The sequence below is a fragment of the Dermacentor silvarum genome, chromosome 1 (assembly GCF_013339745.2).
Source record: "Dermacentor silvarum isolate Dsil-2018 chromosome 1, BIME_Dsil_1.4, whole genome shotgun sequence".
NCBI lineage: Eukaryota > Metazoa > Arthropoda > Arachnida > Ixodida > Ixodidae > Dermacentor > Dermacentor silvarum.
In genome coordinates, this window is record NC_051154.1 from 422,206,040 (window position 1) to 422,233,777 (window position 27,738).

Here is a 27,738-nt window from a genome sequence, read left to right on the forward strand (position 1 = left end):
GCGACAGGGCAGCATTCCAACCATTTTTCTAGTGTTCTCCGCACATCTGCATAAAAAAGCGAGTTCGTAAGAAATGCTTGCTGTTCGTATATATTTCCGGAGCGCTTGCATATGAGATTCTCCATGTCGAGAGGAATTATTTACTACTTATTTATATAAAATGATACAGCTCACAGACCACAAAAAAACGTCGCCAGCGCATTGGCGTTAGAAAGGATTGGGTTGGATTCGAAATGCAGCCTCCCTGGCTATCACGTGGTGTTCACTAAGTCGACGCCAAGGAGGTTATAAAAAAACTTCTGGAGTGGAGATGCCGCGCCTGACGCCGGCGACCGCCATATTGCTCCGGGCAGAAAACGCAGCTGCGCCGCTTGGGCCCTTGCGGTAGTTCGGCAGTTGCGGCATTTATAGTGCTTAGTTACGGTCTGCTGAGCGGTAGTTCTGCGTTTGTAAGGGAACATCCAAGCTCTGCTGAACGGGATGGTGAACGCCTGCGTCGCACGAATCGTGGGAAGCAAAGTCAGGAGTAACGTTTCACGTGTATATGTAGCGCGAAAAAGCCTTCAATCGCTCGACCATTGCTGTGCACTATCTCCGTCGAGGAGCGCTGTTGTACATGAAATCTACTTTTAATTGGCTAATATAGGCTGAAACAAGCTTTTTTCTGCGTATGTTTGTGCGACAGGTTCGCGAAAGAGAAAGCGCTGCGTGACGCATGGCAGCCCGCTGTTCGCAGAGATGGCTGGGCGCCTAAAGATTCGGATGTTCTTTGCTCGGTGCACTTTGAAGAGGGTTGTTTTGACAGGTATGGTCAAACGACAAGGCTGCGACAGGGCAGCATTCCAACCATTTTTCTAGTGTTCTCCGCACATCTGCATAAAAAAGCGAGTTCGTAAGAAATGCTTGCTGTTCGTATATATTTCCGGAGCGCTTGCATATGAGATTCTCCATGTCGAGAGGAATTATTTACTACTTATTTATATAAAATGATACAGCTCACAGACCTGGCGGACGTCGTAGCTGCGTCTCACAAGTTGGCTGTTTATAAGCGTGGCACGCAACTCTTTCGCATCAAAACAAGAAAATAACTGACCTAACTGGCAAATAAAGAGTATTGCCAGTCACATATCGTGTGTGTAACAACACGATATGTGCCTGGAGCAACAACAGTTCTTGTGCAGCCATAGGTATCCTGTCTCGGCGTAATTTAACTTAGGCTGGATCGCGAATATTACTGTTTTCGGAGAGCAAGTTGCTGTTGCATGCCGTCGTGTAAAGCTCTATACAAATCAGAGTTCATACAAATTCCTCTATTGCGGACTCACGATCTTTACAATATTTAAAAGCCATTATTCGTAGTTACTGAACCGTGTGCCTTAAGAAGTGACATTATCACCATGCCTTTAATTTTGGGCATTGGTGCAATTTTTTTTTGTTTTTGCGCAGCCAAAAATATGTTTGTTTTGATGTGCTTGCATTTTATGTATGCCTGTTTGGTATTGTTTTCCTATAGTATACACTGTGATGCACCAGGTAGTTATGCAATATTTTATTCATTTTTTCCAGCATGTTGTTTTATGCTTATTTTTATCAAAATAGCCAGGACATAATAAAAATTTATTTACCGCTTTACTGATTTCACCTTGTACTTCGGGTCACTTCGGTAATGTGGCAAGCTGATGAGCATGAAACGCGTTACAGCTTCAGCCCACGTATTCTTGCGTTAACAACTGCCTTGTGCATTTGTCCTTAGCCTGACATGACAAAGATTACTGGGGATACGACGGCCGCTTTCCACTTCTTTTACGGAGTCTTCGTCACAATTCTTTCAGCAAAAAGTCACTCTAAATTCGCCTAGTTCACCTCTCTGTGCACGCTTTATCGCCTCAGTTCAATCGCGTAATCACTTTTAGAATGTTAAATGTGGCTTTCCCATCATCATCAACTAGCCCAGCATCGCGTGTTCTTCCCATCATTACCTTTCGTTGAACTCCTATCACCCAGCTAAACCCCTTTAATCCACGATTATTTACTCCTAATTCAACATTATTACAGCCTCAACACACTTCATTCACCTATCTATATTCATTGTCACTGCAGTTCACATGCTTAATTAATATTGTATACTTGATAGTGGTATTGCGCGCGCTATCACATCTTATCCTAAGAGGATCATTTCGTGTCAACAGCACGGTTTTGAAACGGCCTTGAGACGGACACCCCACCATGAGGTATGCATAAAAGGCTGTCGCATTAAAAAAAAAAAAACATCTGCGCTAAATAAATCATAGTAATTCTCCCGCTTTCATCATAAAACGCCACCACGAAATCGCACTGGTTACGCTACCAGCGCGCAAGCAGCGCTCGTTCTTGCCTGGAGCAAGATGGCCGCCAACCGGTTTTCCAGGCTTCAGCCGGTCGCATGGGCGCGCATAGGGGATCTCCACTCCAGAAGTTTTTTTATAACCTCCTTGGTCGACGCTTCCTTTCCAACTCGATGAAATGGACCGGCAACGCATTACAAGCACCTGTCTGATACTACAAGAACAAATAATTTATATATATATATATATATATATATATATATACATATATTCGCCTTACTTTTTTGTAAAAGTGACAAAACGGTTTTTTATTTTGTTTCACTACGCTGAATTTGGCCAGAGGGCGCTGCAACAACGAAAGGTTGTTGGCGCTGCAACAACGAAAGGCAACGGGGCTGATTTTTTCAAAGCATTGGGGTTTAGGGACAGTGAAGGCAAAATAGACTTTAAGCGGGTAGAAATAACCAAACAGAGGTTATCTGATTGGTGGATAAAATTAAGGCAGGGGTGAAATTTCACCCACCACAAAGTACAAATTATGTTAATAGCCATGGCTAGGTGGCGTATGCCACCGCCCGATTTAAAGGGTTCAGCCTCATCCATCCATCCGTCCGCTCCGCTACGCTACACGCATAACTAAAACGTGAAAATCGCCCGCCGCTCCGCTGTGGCTTAGCGGGGCAACTCGGATCGGAGCGGACCGTAAAGACGCTGAACTAAAACACTCTTAAACAGTTTTAGTTTAGCGTTAGAGTAATAGCGGGGTTACGGGAAATAGCGTTACCGTTCCGCAAACGAACTTTGCAGAAAGAGAGTTTTAGTATAGCGTGATAGCGTAGTTTACGTGCGGGACGCTATTCCATTACGCTTTGAATTTCGCATACATAGGGCACCTAAGATATGTTTGTGTGCGTCCGGAAAGTGCGAGAGGCAGCGCAATGGAAGCCAGGAGCGCGTTGTATTTTTACTTGCCATGTCCGCCGATCTGCAGCGAAACAGACAAGCAGTACAAGCTGTCTACCATAGCCTCCGAAATCCTCCAATCTCAGAGGCCATATGCCGTCGTCGCGCCTATCTCCCGACTTTAGCGACAGATGGCGCTCGGATCTCAGAAAAAAAATTTCTCTCGTTAGGCTTAGGCGCGTTCGAAACGAGAAGCGATCTCGAAAATTCCTCAAGATTAGCCATAACACTCTCTCGGCGAAGCGACATGAGACTAAGCAAAAGCCGTTTACGCAGTCATTTGCTACGAACGAAGTGAATTCTACAAAAACAACGCCAAATTCAGTTCGAAGCGGGCGGCCGGGACCGCCGCCATGTTTTACGTACACTACGTAAACACGCTAATACGGTAACGTTAACTCTGAGAAATAGCGTGCGCACGGTAAACGGTATGGGTCGGTTAGCGTTCTGCGCATGCGCACTTCGATCCCGCTATTCCGGTACGCCCGCTATTCCGGTAACCACGCTAAACTAAAACTGTCTATTAACGCGGCTCGCTGTTCGCTTGCAAATGCGACTGGAAAAGACGCGACCACGGAAGCTATCGACTAACAGGCGAAATGCGAACAATAAAAAATTCGGCACAGGCACTTAGGACTGATTACGTACGTGGGAATGCAAAAGCATTATAATCCTTTTGGTGACACCTTTAGTCAGTCAGATGGCTGCGACGTGACGTGTGCAACATACCGCACGCCAGTGCCGAGGAGCCGCCGTGGCGTCGGGGAAGCGTGCTAGTCGCGCAACCCAGAAGCCCGGGTTCGATTCCCACCCAGACCAAAATGTACCAAGTTTCCTTTTCAAAGCCATTCATTTACTTTGTTTACAGGAACCTCCCTGACAAATTTGACATCAATCCGAACATTTTAACTTGTTTTTACTCTTTGCGCCGTCGGCCATTCCTGTCCACGCACCGTGATAGGGACGTAAGCCGGTTAGCAGTCAGCTTCGTCGTTTCGGGGCGTAGTGGCGGTGAAGACTCTGACGTCACAAGCAGGTGGTGGCCAGTAAAAAGTCATACATTCGTGGGCATCAGTCGGGAACACGCAACCAATCTATAAAATTCATTTTAAGGAAAACTAGATGACTTGCAGTCATTACGTTTGGCACTCATAATCAGACTGCAAAAGAGAACCTATATTCACCGAAAAATCGCCGGAGTTGCCCTTTAACGCTGCGGGTTCTGCTGTTACACTACATACGTTCAATTGCTAAACGTTCGCAAGCGTAGCAGTATATTAAACTAAATTAATTTACCGAGACTTATTGCAATAAATTTTAAGGTAATGTTTAGAACGCAGCAGCTGAATGATAAGACAGATTAAGGCGTACATACCGGAGCGGCTGAGATTGTTCACGCGAATCTGAACCGACTGCTTCCGAGCAAATCAATATACACAAGGAGTTTTCAGGTGGATCAAGTGGCGGAAGCGTGGCATTTGACCTGTATAACGATCACTAATTGTCATCGCCGTGTTAACAACACGCGACTAAGCGCGTGTCGAAGAATTTAGTTCTCTTTTCACAAGTGCCGATAACTTAAAGATATTTTTCTTCTTTTCCCTGGGGTTTTACGTGCCAAAACTAGTTGATTATGAGGCACGCTGTAGTGGGGGGCTCCGGATTAATTTTGGCCACCTGGGGTTCTTTAACGAGCACTATAGCGCAAGCACACGGGCGTTTTTGCATTTCGCCGCCAGCGAATGCGGCCGCCGCGGCCCCAGGATTCGATGCCGCGATTTCGTGCTCAGCAGCCTTACTGACTGAGCCACCACGACGGCGGGTAACTAAAAGAAAAAAAAAAAAAAAAAAAGCAAAGATAATGTGAACCAAATACTTTTCGAGCTAGGAAGATCAGTCCATATAGCCGTTTTTTTTAATCGTGCTGGATTTGCAACCTTACAATATGAAGATAAACACAGAATTTCAGGTGCATCAATTGTTTTGTAAACATATTAATAAAGTACGCTACGTTATCTCACATTTTAGTCTTCCAAAACGCCCACTTTACACAAGATTTACCGAAAATTTCGCGAATTGTTTGTCTCGTTTTAGCGATACGCGGCTAAAACATTTGGCAACACTGGTTAGCAGTTGAAGAGTGCATGCGGCGCCGGCAGTCCTTTACGGCGCCGCCGAAGAGGTGGGGAACAAATTGGCTGGTTGAAGATTAGATACGACGTGGAGAGAATTTTTTTAATAAAGTTTTGAGCGTTGTTGTGTGCGGTTACTTCTGCGAGTTATATGCGCGGATCTTATTTCAATAGCAATTATATATGAACATTCTAGGCGAATTTTCGACATCGTCATCGCCGTGAGCTTCCATAGAAAGTACAAGTGCGATAAGATCATATCGCGCGCCGTACGCTGCGGGTGCGAGGGTAACCCAAGAAAGATGGCGACTTTATGCGCGCCCAGTGTTGGCCAGGTGATTAGAACGCGATAGGGGGCCCAAGTGAGCGGGCGTCGCCTCCTCTAGCCAGGCCGTGGCTGCGCATGGCTGTCCGCGGCTGAGCGCTTACACCACCCGCGCCTTATCTCGGAGGTGATCTTCGGCGGGTGCAAACTTGAGGCGAGCCGTGATGGCTGAATATGCGCTGTCTTTCCGCGCGCCTAGTGCCTGCCTAGTACCTGGAGGTGCGTAATCTCAAGCTTCGGAGACGCGCGTTGAAAGGAGATAGCACAAGCGTCCTCCTCTCTGTTAGCACTCATCAAGCCAACGCTGCGCTGCGTCTGTGAGTGTTCACGGTCCTCGAGCGAGATCTGTTCATGTTTGACTGTGCGTACGTGACGACACACTTATTAGTTTTAGTAAGCGAATGTTTACTGCAATTTATACAGCCTACAAAATTATGAACCTTATGTCGTGTGGTTGTCTAATACTTGCTATCGCTATCAATGCTTCGCCTTATGGGTAAAACAGCGACTTCCTTTTTCCTCTTTCCAAGTGTTGCAAAGGGTGATGCGGGTCGTACGAAGACGCTGGTTATACACAGGAAAATACGGTAGTCACAGAATTCACTGAGTGTTCACTGTTGCTGTAGTTAAAAAAATTCCCCCACGTTGCCCAAGGTGCACACTTTGCAGTGTTTTTAAGTGCGACAGGCACTGGAGGCAAATTTCAATGAGACCTCCTGTTAAAAATTACACATTTTTCAACATTCCCCAGTGTGCAAAGATTGACAAATCTGGCCAAAAGTAAAGGTGCAGTCTTTAGTTCAGACAGTGCATGGTGTTACTTGTAGAAAAATTCTGGTCGATCTTTGCCAGCGTGACTAAAAAACCATTGATCAAATAAATAAATTTTCAGACATGATAAGGAAAGAGTTGATAGTGCTTCATTTTGGAAGTTCAACTTTTTCTTGAGAATTGTAAAAACAGTGTTTTCTACACTTCTAGGATTTCTTGCATTGGTATGCACCATTTGCCTCTACAGGTACCGTATTTGCAGGAATATAATTGAAGGAGAGTTTGTGCACACCCAGAAAACAAATAGTATTGATTATAATGTGAACTAAAGAATGTAGTCGTAGCCTACGTAGAACACTTAAGCATAGCCCGAAGCACAGCCTGCTATACTGATGTGGGCTGCTGCAGGTGCACGTTGCGATTCATCTTTACTGTAATGGGCTACTAATCATTAACATAGTAGGGGTGGTATGATCAGATGCCAGAAGGCACCATGCATTGCTACTGAGCCACAGACTGGCATACAAACAGTTGCTTCAGGGTAACATTGAGCAATTAAAGACAAGTGCCTAGTTAGAACACCATTTGTCACAATTATTTGTCATGACTCACAAGAGGTATGCTACACAGTGTCAAAAGTGGCCTATCACCATTGCCGAATTCAGCCAGCCACATTCATTGGTAGCACATCTCTGGGTGACCCAAGTTCAAACTGATAAATGGATTTTCATGCACGACTAAGTCAGTCATTATTTTCAGTGCAGCTTTGTTTACAATTCATGTCAAGCAAACATTCAGCAGTGACTCTAAAGAAGCTGCTAGATAAACAAACAAAAAGCCACTACAGCAGCTAGTGCGAGGAGTGTGTCACGGTTGATGACATCAGCGACTACGAATGCATGAGGGTTGCCTGACTACCAAGGCATTTACAAGAAATCATGACCATAAAATTCACCCGGATTTCACAGAGCGGCATCTGATATACGAAGAACAAAGTGAAACGAGTTCCAGCATGAAAAGAAGAAAAAGTTGATGCATGCTCAAGGAACACTGAAATGTTTGGTTTGTTCACGTACACATTACAAAGCACATTTAACATGCAGCTCAGCTATTTCAAGAGACATATAAAAATTGTACAAACAATTGAATAGGCTTTATTTAAAAAATCAGTGCCGATGACAAGTGTGGTGCACCTCAACAAACAAGCACAGTCCTTAACTTAGAGAACAGTTTAGAAATAAGAAAGCTGCGCACAAAGTGTGACTTGCTTAAATCCTCAGCTTTGGGCTTGGGCTGTGTCAGTTTTTGGTTCGACGTTTTGATGATTGACCATATTTTTAATACTTTGCAAAAATGCTATCTTCCAGAGATGTAACAACTGTGAGGTTTCTCCGGAACCTGGAAACAAGAAAGATGAATTCTCATGGCACAGTCCTTCTGTACAGCTGTCTCCCTTTTTTATACCACCATCAAGCACAATTCACTCAAAAGTGAAGGGCATAACATGCAGCCCAACCTAGTGAATTAAGAATGAGTGTAATGATTTCAAACCATAAGGTGCCTTGATCGTTGCTTGGTGGGTAAGCACTTTAGCTCATCCCCATAACTTTTTTTTTTGCAATGGCTTAAATACAGTCTGCGATATTGTGATGACATCTTTTCCCGATGCCTTGCGGTGCCTTTCGCTTTCGTGAGTGGTTAAAGCGTCGCTTTGACCACTCACGAACGCAAAAGGTGCCGCAAGGCATTAAGCATTGGAAAAAGGCATCGCTACAAAATCGCGGCCATGGTGTCACACGTACGCGTGTGTTTGATACCCAAAAGAGAAAAAAGAACACTGTACCAGTTACAGTAGAACCTTGTTGATACGATCCTGTTACGTATGATTTCCTGGCGCAAACGTTCATGATCGAGAAGACAACAATAACCCAATACAGTTACGCTTCTTTTTTACTGGTTCATATGTACCCGGAAAACACAATTTTTCGGCACCAATGTTCAGCACATCGCCAAACTGCGATCATGTCATATATTTTCCGGCTGCTAGATCCCATGTAAACAAGAAAAGGCGCGAAGGTGCGCGTGATCGAGAACAGTAGCTGCCTGCCGCAGCAGCTTCCCCGCAATACTCGCCCGTCCGTCTCACGTGAAAACGCCAGTGCGCACTCAGTTTCCTATTCTGGTACCAGCAAATCGCCCCCAGGGTCGTCGCACGTGGCATTCACAGCTATAGCCGCCAACCTGATTGCGGTAAGCATCTTCACCTATCTGTTCCACAGCGCATGGGGCTTAGTGCAGTTGGAAGCCCAGGGGACGCACTCTGAAACGATCCACTTTGGCGATACTATCGCATTGGCCAATGACGCGCGCTGATTGGCTGATTGAGCACGATGTCATCCAATTTTGCTCAACCAGCCAATCAGTGTGCGCCTCACGGTGATGTTGTCGCCGAGGTGATACTACTGCCGAAGTGGATCGTTTCAGAATACAGCCCCTGCACGCTTTTAATAGACATTAACACAAACGCGCCGCCATTCCCTACTGCAGCGTCTTGTTTTGCTCTGTATTCCGGCATTGCCCACCAGCTTGACTTCGTTTCGGTTTCCCGTTGCCATCTTAAAGCACTACACAATAGGAAAACAACAACATCAGTCTCGGGTCGCTCGGGCCCCACCAGCTCCACGCGTGTCAGTGTCTCATGCAGCAACAATTCGCGACAAGTGGGCACGTTAAAACTTCCCGCCAAAATGCCTCACTCGAAGAAGCTGCTGACCCAGGACGAATACGAGGAGCGCAAGTGTACGATTGCTGAAGCCGCAAAAAAGACAACACGCGACTCGGGGTGCTTGGGCCTCAACAGCTCGGCGTGCGTCGGCGTCTCGTGTTGCAATGGTTAGTGAAACGCTTCGCATTACGTAGAGCCAACTACAGTTGAGTCCGTCAAATTTTTTTAGTGACTCTGGATCTTACGTTTTCCCGGTTAGTATGTTTTTTTTCTCGCGTTTCCCTAAGAAAATGTATGAACGAAGTTCTACTTTATATATGCTGCTCACATAAGAGCCAGATAGAGTCACAAGCAAGGACAGTGATGGCACCTACAGATGCCACACCAGAACGTTAGGTAGCTTTGTGTAAAGTGCTGAATTCACAATGGTAAAGGTAGATTGGCATTAGGCTCAGACCATCATTGCACTGGATGTATTGACAGACAAGCAGTTCTTGTACTGTATCCTTCTTCCGTGAGACCCATGAGTAATGGGACAACTTTCAGTGCTCTTTTACAGTGTACACTACCGTGTTGGTCACAGCGGCCTGCAACATACATAGTACGTATAATTCAGATTTTTAGAACAGGGGAATCAATGAGCTTTGCCATGCTGAATCGGGGTATGCACCAGAGGCAAGTTTTACAGCAGGGCTTTGAGTCTTGTACTTGCAGCACTACTGTGGCTGAATAGCAAAGCTATGACATGATAACAGTAAACCAACTGCTGCCCTTATAGGTGTGAGGGAGTCAATATCAATCTAGAGTTAAAATTCCAGGTTGGTTTCTTTGGCTGGCTTCAGAATCAGACATATCTGTTGTCCCATTGTAGCAATGGATTATTGATAATTCATATAAAACCCACCTATTTTATGCTCACAAACGGAAGAATCGACTACCAATTCAAAGAACAGTGATAGCTTACATCATCATTCACTACTTACAAACATGAAGAGCTACATAAAGCATTCTGACCAGATTGGTGTTAGGTGAGAGCTGTTGTTTTAATGAGTGCTGGAATGTCTGTTGACACAAAGCTTTCTTTTGTAACAAGTTTGAAGTCAACAGCTACACAGGAAAAATAGCATGTCCAATGCGAACCTGGAACACTGTAATGTGATGGCGCAACTATTGGGAGGCTTTGAAACTTTTGAGGCCCCCATTCTAGCGCTTTTTAATGACAGTTGAAGCCAACAACTCTTGAAACTTATGGGGATTGAGGGAGGCGCCGGCGCCATTGCGCGGGCTTCACCTGTTCTGCCGTCCCTCGCCTTCATTCCCCGTCCGCTGCTAACCGGTTCCCGCGGTGGCACTGCGCATGCGGTGGTTTGCGGTGAGGGCGGGGCGCTGATGTCACTACGCAGCCGCATCGGCTGCTAGCGGCGGAGCGTGGCTCTCTTATCTCCGGGACCAGCGCACGGTACGTACATGCTTTCCTCTCGTCCGCCGACACCTTTGTGACTAGGACTGGAGCACACGCACGGTGCCTTTGCCCGTGCGGGGAGCGCGTACTTTGTGCTGATCCTTTTCCCGACGCTAAGCCGACGAGCGGTGCCTAGCGCTTGCGCGAGGTTGTACCACGCCGAGCCGCACTTGCTGAAAGCCTAAGCCGACGGAGATTGCACGAGCTCTCGCGAGTTGACCCATTGGTTATCGCCAGAGCAAGTAGCATAGCCGCTGGGACTTTTCCTAGCGGCGTGTCCCAGCTTGAGCCTGTGCTCTCGCCGCGACGTGCTATAGGCGCCTGTTATTGTATTTTCGCCCTGGTTCGCGACCCCTTTGGTTCCCCGCCGCGCGGGTGTTTGTGCAGTGCTGGTGCCGACGGATTCAATAAATGGTTTCCGTCAACTCGGGGCTTTACTGTGTTTTTGCGTGCGTTGCTCGGTAGCCCCTTGCGGCCTCTGAGCTCGCGCGCGAGCGGTGCTGGAGGCGACAACTGACGCGGCCCTGTGGCTCGCTAAGCTCGAACCAGCGGTGGTTGGTCTCCTGTGAGACACCAAGAACCCACAAACTTGCAAGGCTCCATTGGCTCTGTTGTGCAAGCTATGTTAGTAGACTTGCAGATTTCAACGGCTGCTGGTTTCAACGGTCATTGAAAGTGCATGCAAGATAGCTGTTAGGCTGGTGCCTCAAGCTGCCCAGCTTTTATATTAGGCTGCTCGCATAAACTTTAATTAAATGACAGTAGAATCGCAATATAATAAACATAGATATAACAAAATATTAGATTTAACGACTTAAATCTATAATGTGCCACATCGAATATCAGCGTGTCACGACTATGTGCTCATGATGATAATCGATATAACTAAGGTATATCTGGGTCCCATGCAACTTTGTTATAACGAGGTTCAACTGCAGCCAAAGTAATTTCACAAGCCACTGTATTTGCTGTCATAAGAAAGTTACACTTATGCCACCTTTCTTGAAATGCTCATCTGCCTATGACCAACAGCAATGTGAAAGTGAAATTACCAGAAGCTTTTTAAAAAGTCCTATTTCACAAAACATGACCACCTGTAATACAACTTCATTACTACAATGAGTAGGTATTATGAACAAGAAATAGTATGTTCTAAGCTTTCATAGCCACCATAGAAGGAATCTGGAAGAAAAAAAGAAAATGGTACGCACTCTTTGAAAGCAGCAACAGTATCATCAACCTTGGATGGGTGGCAGCAAATGGCCAGCTTGGACACAGCAGGGTCAAAGAGCGAAGACAGATACTGCTTTCCCACACGCACCATGTCTTGTAGCTTCACTTGTGCCACCTTCTCCAGTAGGGTCCTGCATGCCAAAAAATGACTCCATTTGCTACAGGGCAAAACTCGCTGACCATGTGAGTTCAGTGGCAGTGATTACACCAATTGCTGTGTAATTGTGAGATTACAGTAAAAGCTCGTTAATTCGCACCTCGTTAATTCGAATTTTCGAATAATTCGAACTAAGTGGCACAGTCCGGCCATGCTCCATAGTGCCCCATGTATTGAAAAGCTCGTTATTTCGAATGCTAATCCGGCCCGCCACGAATAATTCGAACTGCGCGCCGCCGTAGCCAGCTCGCAGTCTCTGCTGTTAAGCGACAGATGGCGCGACATACACTATCATCATTGCGTGTTTTTAGGGGGCAGCACTTGCGTTTATTCGCAAATGCTCTGCCGCATCATCATGGACAGCGGGATACACAGTGCGTTCGGTGGCAACCCCGAAATCGGCCATTGTCTCCGTCGCCAGTGCAATCGCAACGTCTAACTTCTAAGCCTCTCTTTTGTTCTGTACGTGTCCGTCGCAGACCGACACTGCTCGCGTGCCGCTATGTCGTCGCGTGGAAAATACCGTGCCAAAACGTTGGAAGGAAAAAGTGGAAATTCCAAGGGAAGTGGATGCAGGGAAGCAGAGTAAGAATGAAATTGCCAAAAAGCACGATATACCGAGAAGCACGCTGTCGACCTACATCCGCAATAAGAAGACTATTGAGGACTCATACGCGGCTGAAACTTTCGCCAAGGATCGGAAGAGAATTCGTACAGCAAAGCACCCGGACCTGGAGGCAGCGTTGCTCGCATGGATTAAGGAAAAACGGAGCCAGGATATCCCATTGAGTGGCCCCATCATTGTAGCGAAGGCGGCTGATTTCGCGCTACGTCTGAACCTCTCCGACTTCGCCGCTTCAGGGTCAGACACGACCTCGTTTTCCGCAGTGTGTGCGGCGAAGCCAAAGCCGTAGACGCGGAAACCTGCACCGTGTGGCGGAATGGTGCGCTACTAGACCACCTGAACAGGTACGCGCCATCCGATATTTTTAATGCCGACGAGACCGCCTTGTTTTTTAAACTCTTGCCGGACAAAACGATCACCTACAAGGGGGACGTGTGCGCAGGCGGCAAACGTTGCAAAGAGCGGGTGACGGTGTTGCTCGGGGCCAATATGACTGGAACCGAGAAGCTCCCCCTATTTGTGATAGGGAAGTCGCAAAAGCCTCGATGTTTTAAGAACATCCGCACGCTGCCGGCCGACTATGCAGCAAATAAGAAGGCCTGGATGACGGGCGAGCTTTTCAAGCAGTGGCTGAGGAAACTCGACCGAAAATTTGAGCTCGGCAAGAGGCAGATTCTCCTCCTCGTCGACAACTGCTCGGCGCACAAGGTGGAAGTCGAGTTGAGAGCCATTGAGCTGGTTTTTCTTCCGGCTAACACCACTGCGGCTCTTCAGCCTATGGATCAGGGCGTTATAAAAGTTTTGAAAAGCTTTTATAGACGCCACGTTCTCGAGAAGTTGCTCCTGTGCTCCGATAATGAGAAGAGCTACACCGTCACTCTGCTCACAGCCCTGCACATGCTTGTGCGTGCCTGGAATCAGGTAACCACAGAAATAATTGCGAATTGTTTCCGGCACTGTGGTTTCGGAGCCCTTAACGCAGACGCAAATGAAGTTGAAGAGAACGTCCGCGCTCTGGTTCATGTACGGGAGGTGCTCGGCGATGTGGACTTCGGCGACTACGTGAATGTCGACAGCTGCGCGGCGGTGTGCGGTGCCGTGACCGATGATGAAATCATCGCCCAAGTCGTCGGCGAAGACGAAAACCCAGCCGTGGACGATGACGACGCGAATGATGAAGATGATGATGATGATGTTGGTGAAACACCGGTACGACCTTCGTTGGCACAGGTGATGGACGGACTAAATCACGCCCGGCTTTTCTTCAGTTTCGAAGAAGGCGAAGACGATGCTTTCCGGCTCATTCGAGCTCTGGAAGATAAAGCGGCAGCAATCGCTTTCAGAGGCAAAAAGCAGAAAACCATTCCGAACTTTTTTTTGCAAATAAATGTACCTAGAGGTGCTCTACCTTTTTTTTTGTCATCAGATGTGGCTTTCTTTAATCACTTTCGTTAGTTCGAATTTCGGTTAATTCGAACTCGTTAAGTGTCCCTGTGAAATTCGAATTAACGAGCTTTTACTGTACCATATTTATTCAATTATAAGGCAGCCACGATTGTAAGCCGAGGGTGCAGTTTGGGACACAAGAAAACGAAAATAAGTAAGCATAGTAAAATAAAGTGATATACACTAGCCGACAAATTATTTTTATTGGAGGGAGGGGGGGGGGGGGATTCCCCAAAAGCCAAATATTTGTAGGCCAGAAAAAAGCTATTCCCAAACATTTCAACCAGAAGTGGCCAGGAGAGCTTCTCAATGAGGTGCTGTACGCACATGTTTACAGCTGACCACAGCTGTATTTCAGCTGTGGTTAGGTGGTCATAACTATAGACAAGGGAAACAATGGTCAGAGCTTGCACCAAATTTGCATCTCCTTGCAACTTCAACAGAGGTCGACAGCTTTCAGCAAGCTGAATGATTGCAGGTTTGCAACTTCCAGTGTGTGGCACATCTCTCACTTTATCACGTATGTGTCGCTGTATTGAACAAGTGCAGCCATTTTACTTTTGTAGTCGCTTTTCTGTATTATTACTGTGCCATTTCCCTTGTCAGCAGCGAGTATGACAATGTCTGGATTCTGCGAAGGCTCCGCCCGGCGTTATACACTAGACTTCTGTTAATTATATTAGATATTTAGGTTAATTCGATACTAATCGAAGGTCTTGGCCGGCGCCTATACGTTTCTACGGGCCAAGCTTTCGTTATTTTGATTAGAAAACTGCTCTTCGCCAGATAATTCAAACTTCACTGGTCAGCACGCATGCGCCTGACCCCTATGGTGACCCCAATAGCGACCCCTTTAGCGGCGGAGACTGTCTTGGTGGAGCTTAGGGGATAATGAATGCGTGAAACACACGTCACGTTCCAGCCAAAAAGCCTACTTCCGGCCTGGCCAAGAAAGATTTTCAAGCAAAAACAGTAGTTCACAATGAATGATTACGGTATTTACCCAATTCTAACGTGTGCCTTTTTTCCCCCAAGAAAATTGGTTTGAAAATTGCCTGCCCGATGAAAACAGAATACTAACCAAAACTGCATTTGTGGCGTTCGCAACAGCCTACCATTAAAGCCAGTCTAGCCAATTTCATCGCCATTGCCATCACAAGATGGTGGCCCTGGATGGCGACAGAACAAGTTCTTGCATAGCATGACGATGCACTGCTTTCAGTTTGTGATTATGAAAGCTCATTAAAAATCTGTTATTTTACATGCTAAGCTAACAGCAACAAGTCGTGTCATGCATTTTTGGCATTAGGGAGAATTGCATGCGTCTCAGGACTAACTAGTCAAGTAGTTAATCTAGGAGTGGGCCACCATTCTGTTTGCAATTGTTACGGAGTCGTTTAATAAATACCGAACATAAAAGGCGCAATGGACCGTACAAAGGACATGTTATGGTTCACAGACAGTGATAAAGTGCTGTCGGAAACTGATGACAGTGGACACTAGTGTAAATCAAAAGTTAAAGTTTGCGGGTTTCATCCTATTATTATTGCCAGAATTGTCCCAGAAAGTTGTCCTCGAGTATAGACTGCCCCAGAAGGTGAGCAGTGGAAGGCTGATGCGGAAGCTTAGCAAGGATACTTACAGCACAGGTTTGAGCCTTGTCCCAATGGTACAAAAACTGACAAGTAAACTGCCACGATAATAATGCAGAAAAGCGCCTACGGAATCAAAATAGACGCATTTCTTGAAGACAGCAACATGTACGTTCGCCTCAATGGGATCCAACACTTCAAGAAGTAGAAAGGGGTCTGCAGAAACTCCTCGTCGACATCTACCGTATTGTGCCTCCGCACAAAAAGTACTTGCACTACTCCCTCCTCTGCCACAATGGTTTGGCACCAGCTTTTTAGAAGATTCATAAGCCAGATGGACTGATGTGACCGATTGTGGAATTCACGAGGTCCCCCCTGTGCAAGTTCTCACGCTACCTGCATTGGGTTTTCACACTACTTGTTGGAAAAGGCCCCTCATTCATCCGCAACTCGTACAACTTTGTAGAAAACGTGCATGACATTTCGATAGATGATGACTAGATTTTGGTATCTTTCGACGCAAACTCGCTGTTTACTAGTGCTCTCATGGATTTAGCAGTAGAAATATGCAAGGGTGAAAGTTCTGCAGTCTGACGACAAGCTAAGCGACAGAAAAAAACGATAAATGCGTCAGGTCTTATACAGGTGCTGAAATTCTGCCTGGAAAACACATACTTCGTGTTCTGTGATGTGTTTCATAAACAGATTCACAGAAGAGGAATGGGTGCCTCAATTTATACAGTGCTCCTTAAGTGTGAAGGCACGGGAGGGAAAAGAGAAATCATAAACAACCATCTACTGATGCACAAACTTAGAAATTTCCGATTTAAAACTTACATAAAATGTTTTTCCATAAGTTATACTTACATGAAATTTAAATCTTACACGACTGTGTTTGCATGGCAAATAGTATGGCTGCAGAAATATGAATCTTGTAGCTATCCACAGCTTACTAAAAATAATTCCCTCAATTTTATTCATAATTACAACATACATTTACAGCTCAAATGAATAGTGACCAAAAGGTCAAGGAGACTGATGGTGACCAAAAGGGAAAAAAGAAAGAGTGCCCTAGGGGCACCCCTAGTCATTTTTACTTGCCTGGTGTAGCTCATGTCGATGCCACGAAGGTAGGACAGCATGGACTGGAGGGCAACCTCGTTGACATACTTCTCTTTCTCAATTATCTCAAACATCAGGCTACTACGGCTCGCTTCCAGCAGCTCTTCATCCCACTCCTCCTCGCCTGTAGCATGCCGCTGTACTATCTGCATTGCCTCACGGTATGCAGCTGCCACCAGTGTCGACTTGGTCAGCACGAAGTAGAGCAGGCCATCACAGGGTCTTAACTGCAGGTCATAGTTATACGACAGGCCCTGGCCACGGATTTGCCGCCACATGGGACCCTGCAGAGAATATGAACAAGTGCAGATGACATTCTGGGGGCTAGCTTATGGAACATTGTGTCCACACTACAACTCATAGTGAAATTTATTGGGTGAACAGGATTGCTTCTAGCTGTTAGCGATGCAGCTGCGGAGGCTTGTACCTGCATCAGTGGCACCCGCCGAGACTGGTGTGGACCTTCTTTGGGGTAGTTTTTCAGCGCTTAAAAGTGTTCCCGTTCGTGAAACAGAATTTGCTACTAGCGCCACACAAAAGTGAGTGAATCAGCTGATTGGTCCAGGAAGTGATTTAAAAGGCCATTGAGCATTTCAAGTTGGTAAGGTCCAGCTTCATCAATGTATCTAAGTATCAATACACCAAGATGATTTATATAGGCAAACTCCAACATTGTAGTCAGCATCAGCAGTCTAGAAGTGGAGGTCAAGGATGTTTTACAGTGGTTAGGTTGAGCTTTTTCAAAGTATTTTCTTTTCATAAGCTAGGGATGCAGAAAGATTGACAGGGAAATATTTAAATGCAACATATCCTATACACAAGTGCTGCCTCATGAAATGCAATACATCACTTGCACGAGAAAATACATACAGTGCAAAGTGACCATGGCAGGCCCCACTTCTTGGGAACAAAGGAAACAATGCACATGCTAGCACAGAGAGGATCTGTTACTTCTGTGTGCAAAATGCACAAAATTCCAGCTAGCAAACAACAATTGTATCCTTACAGACAATATGTAATAGGAAAATGAAGACGTTTGACTCAACACCTTATGGGTATAATAAGTGCATTTGACCAACAGCTGGTGCATACTAATGTACATTTGGCAAAAAGTGCTGTGCAATGTTCACACCCACCTCAAGCTGTACGAGATACTGGATTAGCACCAGCAATGGAGGCAGGTCAGGGCTTGTATAAGAGTTGAGGCTAGGTGAGCACTGGGTCAGGAAGGCCGACTCGACTGAGCCCACAGATGTGATCACATCCCGTGGAAGACCCTGCTCAGTGCCACGAAACAGCAGTGCATGGCACGGCACCTGCGCAGAACTGCTTCCCACATGGAGCCCAACAAGGCATGGTTACGCTTGTGCACTTGAATATGTGTAAAAATTTCTGAAATTAGCCAGCGTGAACTTGCATGCACAGTAAATTGTATTATTGTAAGCAAAAATGGCTGAAAAATGCGTCTTAAATACACCATATAACTGTGATTATGAGTGGATTAAAGGGACACTGAAGTACTTTTGATGGCTGCCCACAAATGTGCTTTCATTCAATAAGGGGTGGGGTGTCGTTATAAACATTAAGGGCCAACTTTAGGCTTGCTACATAAACCCTGCAGTTTATAAATGAATTTTCAGGCTTCACACTGCTGGCTGATCACAGTGATAGTTCCCTCAGCATTTTCTCTTGCCTCTGCCTATCTTATACAGTAGTATGGTTGTGTGACGATATTCGTGCAGAAGATTTAACTGGAGTCTTGTGTGAAACCATTTGTAATACTTTTACCATGGCAGTGCTCAGTAGTACTGTAAAACACAAGATGTTTGGCTGTAAAAATAAATTTAAGAAAAGCCATAATGTAGATAATTCTTCAAGGCAATGGCATAATTCCAGCTGGAAACGAGAAGTGTGTGCTTCAAGTGCTGTGTTTATGTGTGCATTAGAGGACACACAGATGTAGGAAAGGGGGTGTAGTAAAGTGGTTATTCAGAAAAGTAAGGTTCAGCCACACACTTTGAAGGCAGCATGGTGAAGGGGAGCGGTGAGACAGAATGTGACAAAGCTAAAGGACAGAATAGTGCAGTGGTGACGGCTTTTAGAAGTCATTTCACATTATTTATGCTAAGTCCTATAGGAAACAATAAGGTGCAGCGCTGCCTCCTTCAGGCGTAGACATGCACCTGATCCTTGCATGCACCTGTAGTGCTGTGGCTTTTCATTGCTTTACTCTACTTGTCCCTCAAGGATGTCTATGAAGCAGTACATATCCTTACAAGGCAGGTGTATGCAAAAAGTGCACTGTAGAGAGAGCACACTTTAGGAGATACAGCACTGCACACAGCCTTTATGTTGAGGCCACCATCCCTACAATAACAAGAAAGAATGTGTAAGAATGAATTGGGCATGACAGCAGATATGGGAACATACTTGTTCAAGCTGATGGGACACAGACAACACTCGCTTTGTCAGACAACATTTTGCCAAAGTAGGCGGGACCTAGCAATAGTTGCACAGGATATGAATTGAAGGAGAAGGCCCGAAGAAGACTGGCAAGTGGTTATGATGCTCCGGACTATGATGAATACTTTTCGAATGCTCTTGAATAAGCTGCATACTCCATAAGCGCAAAGTGCAGTGCAAGTGCTGGATGCTCTCAACTCAGTGCTTGCAAGCCTTGAGTAAGCATCATGGCTCACCCGCAGCATTCTATTTGAAATGAAGTCAAAAAAGCCGTGGTTTACTTTAACAATACACTGACACGTACTGCAACGTACTACTAACGAGCACTGGTCCCTTGGTTGTCCCAGGTGACTTCAACGTGCATCACCAGCTATAGGGAAGCACCAAGATTAGCTTCAGACAGCAGGCAGCAGAGAGCAGCGGCGGGTAACTTGCTTGGAACTGACTGATTTCAAGGCACTTTAGTGCGTGCACACACAGTGTTCACTCTCTTCCGCTTTCCTCTTTCTAATCCCCCTTTCCCTTCACCTAGTGTAGGGTAGCAAGCCAGCCACTTGTCTGGTTGACTTCCCTGCCTTTCTTCTCATTGCTTTTTCTCTCTCTCATCAATGACGCACAGTGGTGCTTCACTAGTGGCGTAGCCATAAATTTATTTCGGAGGGGCGGGGTTCTTCACCATCAACTATCACTCTTCCCCGTCATTCACCCGCCCCCTCTCTCTCATATATATATATATATATATATATATATATATATATATATATATAGAACGCGAAGAAACAGAACCAAGGGGCCCGGTATTTATTAATCATATCATAAGAAGCCAACAAACACTTGACACCAAGGAGACAACATAGAGGAAATTACTTGTACTTACTAATTGAATTAAATAAATTATAAATGCAAATGAAAGAGGATGAAAAAACAACTTGCCACAGGTGGGGAACGATCCCACATCTTCGCATTAAGTGCGATGCTCTTACCAATTTAGCTACTGCCGCGCTGTTTTTCCATCCACTTTCTGGGCTATTTTATGTTTCACTACTAGAACTATCCCTAGGAGTGTGATTACACACACACACACACACACACACACACACACACACACACACACACACACACACACACACACACACACCCACATATATAGCTGGTACATGACTTTGAAAAATGAACAGCGCTAAAAACGGGGCCAAACAAAAACAAGACAGTGCACTATCTGTAAGTCTTCTTGTTTGCAGGCCAGACCTGTTGCAGCCCAGATCTTCTAGTAAGTGGTACGGCTACGTACGGAAGAGGCCAGGTACTATTTTGCGAGTCGCCTATCAGTAAATTGCGCTTTCGGTGTTGTGGGCATGCTACATTATTCTAGATTTAATAATAGCGGAACGAAGCTTTGCACTAGAACTTCGATAGTATCATATGATGCAAGTTTCACTCACTTTCAGTGACCTTCTGTTTGACTTGTTTGAAGAGATATTTGGAAGTAACTTGTGATCATGACATTGTAGTCATCATCACCATGTGACGCATATTGTTATTTGATCATGCTCGGGAATTGACGAGTCAGACAGTCTGAAGCAGACCTGCTTCCTGTTTAGAAGCCTTTGTGAAAATTACGGCATCCGTAGCTCGCAGTAAAATTAGGGCCAGTACCTCCGAGAGATTTGTAAGTGTCCTGTCTCCTGAAACCTGTCTATTCTGAAAATTGCCGAGACGTTTCGTTAGGATGGGCTCTCCGCAGCAAGGAGGACGTGTTACGACGGGGTAGGTGAGCCTCAGCTAGGCGACTGGCCACGGCCGTCTGGTGTTGAGCGATCGGATAGCGACGAGACGCTCTCTCTATGCCCATAATTATTCGCCGACTCGTTCTTGACGCCTTTTATGCACATCACGTCCCCCCACCATCTCCTCGAATCGATCACCCCACTTCCATTCTTAAAATTCTTTTCAGTTCGTCACTGTCGCACTCAACATCCACCGGAATTTTGACCGGTGCGGTGGGAAGCCCTTCACCTACCTGCCCTCCCACCTATTTGTTGTGGCGTTTTTTTTTATCTTCCCTGGCCCAGCACCCCCGTTCCTGATAGATCTTGCCGTACGCAAATCAGCGTTCTGCAAGTCTTTTTTGTACCGTTTATTGCCCTGTTTTCTTTCTTAACTGCATGTACAAACTAGCCTAACAACAAGCTCATCTCAAGTTTATTAACATAATGAAAGTCAGATACAAGGGAAAGAAAAAGAAGGAAAGAAAAGGGGGGCTCATTATGTGTTGCCTAGACAAGCAAGATGCAATATTTTCGAAATGCTTTTTTTTTCGCGCAGCGTGGTCGACGATTCGGTCAAGTACCAGACACGAGAAGCTCTTTGACGACACGAAGGCCTGGTGGAAAGCAACAATGCCCCTTAGTTTTATGCATGGACATGTCCCATCTTTATCTGTGAGTGGAATTTTTAGCGCTGGTCCCCCCTCAGCTGTTATGGTTAGCACGATCCGGAATGAGGTAGAGGTCGCAATGCTCTGTGCTGAGGGAGAGTATCTGAGACAAACTCAGACTGAACTGGGAAGTGTTCCTCGAAGTGCAGGTGGATGTGAACACTAGTGTAAATACTAGTTCCCCTTCCTCCGTCCTCCACCACCACTCTCTGGATCTCAGACATCCTCAATCCTTCCTCAGTAAATGCATTGAATATTTTTTCCTAGTGATTTGCAGTATTATTATGATTATGTGCTTTTTTTGCATAATTAATTAAGGTCCGGGAACAAATAATTAGACTGCCCATAGGAAACAATGGGAAAACATATACTGCACAATGAATTTCTCACAAAACATACCCACCCACAGAACTAATTAAGTTCATTCTGCGAGGCACCACTGTCTAGCTCTTTTGATCCAGCGTCCTGTGACAAATCTATAATGAGAAAGCTTTGCTTTGCTTTCTCATTAGAAAGCAACGAATGTACTGTGTCTAAACCACTTCCTTAGGTACAATCAAAACTGTAACACCAAGTAAAAGTCAGTTAACAGAGGGAAGCGTACAGGCAGCTCATCATGAAGTAGCACTTGTCTTGAATAAGATATAAGAATAAGAGACGGGTTGTGTACCTGGCTGAGAGATGGTGACATTTTGCAAGTTCTGTAGACTACAGCTTACACACTTGCATATGGAGAAAAGCATGGGCTGCCAAGAAAGCTGCAGATGCCTCCCAATATATGCGTTCATGTACAAGTAAAATTTCAATGTGACAACCCCACTATTATGACCCCATAAATGTAATATGCAACTATCAGAGAACGCACAGGCTTTGTCCCACTTGTATAATGCATGCAAACAGTGTGCTCTGGAGTGCACTGACACTGCAATGCCAGCCAAGTTCAGGATAAGTTTAATCCTTTCCGTGCCAAAGACGAGTCCCACTTGTCCATGCAGTTTTCCCCCCCAATATATGCTACTGATGAATCTCATTTGTCCAGGAATTTCCTTTTGTCTACTGAGCACCACAGATGAATAGCAGTTGTTTTATCATTTTAGTGGATATGCTGTGCTACTAGTTGGTGCCAGCTTTCCGGAAAATGGATTTGGAGGTCTGGCTCCTGTATGTTTCAAAAACAGCACTACTGAGATAGACAGCTGCAGCAACAACGTCCACCCTTTTCAATGCTGGAACTGTGGTGTTGTTGGATGTTTCTTCATTTAACGTGAACAATTCGACTTGGACAGCTTTAGTGAGTCATGCTCAGAGCTTCAACTTAGTAGTAGTGACTACTGCAAGGAAGATACTCATGACTGGCATGAAAAACGCCTGTCAACAGTGCAGTGGTCGCCGTTCACATAAAGCTATACATACTTCTTGGTGACATTAGGTTGGGCAGCCAGTATATACGAATATATGCAACGAAACTGCAAAACTTGTGACAGCACACTAGGTATGATTGTGTGTGGCAGTTAGGAAACAAAATTCAAAAAGGAAAGCATGGCACTTTGTTTTGTTGCTTTAATGAGATTAGTACAGTCGAATCTCGTTAATTCGAACACGCTTAATTCGAACTGCTGGTTTATTCGAACTGACGCTGTGGTCTCGTCAAACTTATATGTATTCCAATGGGTGAAAACGCCCGGTAACTCGAATGCGAAAGCATTTGCGACGGTTAATTCGAACATACCGCGCACCGACAATGCTCTTAGCAGCGTGCCAAATCACGCGGTGGCGCCTCCGAACGGCATTGCTCCGACACCCCGACATCGCGCGGTCATAGAGCAAAAGCTCAGTAGAGACCCCTCAATGCCGCACGTGAAGGGTAAAAAAGACACCGTGGCGTAAATTTCACCCTCTCGCAAATTGCAAGGTCGCCGTTTCTGCATCGCGCCGGGACACCTGTGTACGTGCCGACTAGAGTGTACTAGACAACCGTATTCTTGTACACTCTGGTGCCCAAGTCTCAGCCACGCGGAGAAAATGGCAGTGAACCCTTCTTTTTTATGCTTCCTGTATTTTCAAGTCACGTGTTGACCTTGCACGCTGCAGCTGCAGCGCAGAGGGAAGACGCGGCAGAGGCCCAGTCCGGCCAACGAAACTGCCCACGCCGGCAAACGCTCGCTTCCCGATAACGGCAGGAAACAAAACTTCAGGGGGAGGGCTAAGCTGGCGCCGGCACGGCGGCGGGCGCGCACGGAGACAGTCGAAGATGAGGGAGCTACGATGGAGTTGAGAGGGAGGGCGAGGGGAGCAGCCGAAGCCACTGGTACCGAAGCGGCGGAGTTTCCGAGACCAAATCCACTTCCCTGCCGCCCTCCTACCTCACCTTCGACGGTCTCCGCGCGCACTCATCGCCGTGGCCGGCGCTGCTGCTCCCTGAAGTTTCGTCATCTGCCGTTATCGGGAAGCGAGCATTTGCCGGCGTGGGCAGTTTTATGGCCCGCACTTGCTATGCGCTTGCGCGCCGCCATATTTCACGACTCGCACCGTTCGTGCATCGTGCTATGGTGCACGAATACTTCAAAAATAAGCTCTTCCTTTAACTCCAAGAAATTTTTGGGCCCCTTCGGGTTCGAATTATCAAGATTCGACTGTACTTCGTTGTAAAGATTAAACACCATACTGCTTGCAATAGAGCAACCTAAGCACGTTCAGCAAAGTAAAACCTTTATTTAACACAAATTCAAAAGGCACTTAGATAAGAAGTCGTAAATTTCATTCGGCACACTTCGTACGATGGAATGTGTGACTGCAGCCGACCTTGCGACATTGACGCTCATGGCATACAAGGCATTGCATGGCACTGCAACATGGCATTGCATCATGGCATTGCAAGGTACATCTGCAGAGCATTGAATGCCGCCCTTGCCTTTGTCAAAATTCTTGCGTCCATATCTACAAGAAGGTTCTTATGCTAAAACCATTCGTAAGAGCTGATGCCAACCAATCATGATGTTCGACATGTTATTAGCGAAGACGGTTGGCCAATGGCAAACACCACTTGCAAACAAACTTTGCGAATTCAGCCCTTGGTTCGTCAGCAGGCTCTTTATCAACGCTACCTTTCATCGATCTTCACCTCCTTCCTGTCCAAGATGTCATTGTGCGCTAGTTTTGAGCATATCGACGTGCGTACGTGCATGTGCTGACCAGCACTCCGTACATGCTCACAGCAACTCAGTCATGGCTGTGGAGGGCAGCGATGGCGCTGCTATACGCAGTCGTTGTAAAGTAACAAATCAGCTGTCGGGGTCACCTAAATTTTTTTGTGGTATGCATAATTACACGCTGTAGTAGTATTTGCTACAGAGGCATTCACAATATCGTCAAACCCGGATATATCGAATCATTCTATATACAGTCGCCGACCAATTTTCCGGACTTCGTGGGGACCGAAAAATAGTCCGAAAAATCTAACAGTCCGAAAAACTCGTTCACCCTAAAAAATAAAATTTATTAGGCTCAAAGCAGCATAAAAAAAATCTTTAATAATGCCCTGCCTCGTACTACGCTTGGAGGTGATCAGATTTGCTCGGATTTGTGCAAGACTGACATCGTCTCCGCATACAGTAGACAAGAGCGTCACCGCGTTGGTGATCTCCGCTACTGAGATTGAAGAAACGAGCCCCGTTACTTCGCATGTGACCTCCGCATTCAGCTCCGGCAGCGCGTCATTCGCTTCAGCCTTCCCATTCAGCAGGACCTTGAATAAAGTTGATTTCATTCATTCATTCCCATTTCGCGCATAGCCCAGCGGAGAAGTGTAATCTTGCTAACTCTGTAACGGCTCAGTAAAAATGGTGCACTGCAGGAACTGATCGCAGAAGCTACGCTTCACACGACTTGGCTCTCACGAAGGCACAAGAGGTGGCGCCGATTGCACAAATGTGAAGCTGCACACGCCTCCGAGGCACGCACACTACGTGCAAAATAGCAACTGAACTTTAAAAAATATAATAAGAAACAGATTTTGCAAAAAGTGATTATGACGATAGTGCTGACCAAATAAAAGAAAAAAGTGCCGTCCCCTAGAGCAGTACGTCAGCTAAGGAAGAGCGGGTATGGCCTCCGAGACGGGAGACTAGGGCGCGCTCAAGGAGGTTGAAAAAAAAAAAGACTTCTGGAGTGGCGGCGCCCGCTAATGTTTACCAGCAGAGGTGAAGCCAGTGCTTGCCCTGACTTCAGCTCTGAAAGAGTGTCGCGCAGGCTGCAGTCCGCGCACACCTTAAAGGGCCCCTAAACCACCCAGAGGTCGAAATTTAGTTGTGGTGTTGCAGTTGTGCACGAGTCTACAACGAACATGTAGCCGCGAGAATTTTTCGAAATGGTGCCGTAATAGCGGAGTTACACGCGTTTGATGATCGAAAAACGGCCCTCGCTCATTTCGCTCTTTCCTTCGCTTCTCTCCTCGTCGGCTGGTCTCCCCTCCTCGCCGAGTGCTGCTCGAAATGTCACGTGACATACGCCATCGCCAACGCGCTTCTCAAAACGCCTACTTCCGGTTAAGGCACGTCCACGCTAGCCATGCTAGCGGCCTCCTGTCTGCCGCGCGAGAGGTGTCCAAAGTAGACGGCAATTCGGCTGGCGCCCCGCCCGCTGCACCATCAACGGGCCAATCGACGACCGCGAAGCTGCGCGCCTCCACCACCGGCAACGAAAACATCGGCTGCTGCTGAGTGCACGGCTACCGACGGGAGACGACCGGCTCGGCTGTGCTTGCATCGCAGCCGACGGCGCCGCTAATATCCGCGTATTTTTCTTCTTTGTGTACAATTATTGCGAAGAGCGATAACAACGATAAGAAAATATTGCGGCTTGTGAGCGTCGGTAATTCATTTCGAAGCGCTGTCCGCGGCTTTAGCTTTGGAGGGAACCGTAAAAGGCCTAGCGACGATATCGGCGCCGTCGAGCGATCAGCGGCGGTGAGGCTGCCGCACAAATGAGGTCTCATCCTCTCTACGTACAGCAAGGAAATCTCGCCGCTCGCGAGCAAAACCGCTGTCGAACGGCGGCCCGCGAATGGCAAACGGCGTGCGGCGAGTTAGCGTGCCGGTAATGTGGACGTGGACTCGGCGCTTCTCAGCTACCCGATGTTGCTGCGGTGCCGGCGCGTGTTATGCGAAGCGTGCCGCTATAAACCCAGTGTTGCGCGCACGTCTGGAAAGGCCAACACTGTCGCACTCTATTCGCACAGCTAATCAGACCGCTAAGCATGACTGTGTTGGAACACGAGCGATTTCGCACTTGTGTTGCGGGCTGTAAATACCGATGTGCAAGCGCGCACAAGCGAGCAACACGGCGAGGACGAGCTGGAAGCGCGCGTACCTGCTAGCAGACAAACCGGAAGTCGTAGGTTCTTGTTCGACCAATGGACATCGTTTCCACCGTTGACATCACCAGATACCCCCTGCTGACGTCGTGACGACCGCTGGGGTTCCGGAAAGGCGAGGGGAGGAGGACGGCATTGTTTTTTTGGTTTTGTGGCGCGCCCGTGGCGCGTAGCGCTGCAGCGTTTGGCATCGTTGATCGTGACGGCATTCTGAACTCGATGCGCGTGCTTACTTGAAATGTTCAAAAAATATCTGTGGTGGTTTAGGGGCCCTTTAAGTGCTTTTGTGGTCCGAATGTAAACGCTAGGGTAATTGTAAAATAACAGGTCGTTGTTTCTACCTAAATTTATTATTTGGCTAAGTGTTGATATCAAGAGCTCTAAAAAAATGCACCACGGCATTCAGGTTTGCTTCTAAAGCCTGTGAAACAAAGGTGTACATTTAATAGGCTCTTTAGAGCTAAATTAGCCATCTCAAACATGAAGGAGGCGAAAAGCAGGCCTTTCCTATATTCCACTATTCCCTGATGCCTCTTCGAGCCCTGAGTAAGATGGCGGCGGCCTGGCTTTACTTTCATAGCAGCATTGCC

The 27,738-nt window shown here is 46.5% G+C and overlaps 1 protein-coding gene across 1 annotated transcript in view; it reads right to left on the bottom strand.

The window, feature by feature from the left end:
• Positions 1 to 7,654: 7,654 nt before the first annotated feature.
• Positions 7,655 to 27,738, bottom strand: part of LOC119447727 (uncharacterized protein C05D11.1-like) — a 46,045-nt gene continuing 25,961 nt past the window's right edge. The window contains exons 4-7 of the mRNA XM_049663904.1: positions 18,014 to 18,203; positions 16,857 to 17,161; positions 11,914 to 12,066; positions 7,655 to 7,913 (exon numbers count right to left, since the gene is read on the bottom strand). Coding sequence (XP_049519861.1) covers positions 7,853 to 7,913; positions 11,914 to 12,066; positions 16,857 to 17,161; positions 18,014 to 18,203 — 709 coding nt within the window. The 3' untranslated portion in view covers positions 7,655 to 7,852. The remainder of the gene's footprint in view (positions 7,914 to 11,913; positions 12,067 to 16,856; positions 17,162 to 18,013; positions 18,204 to 27,738) is intronic.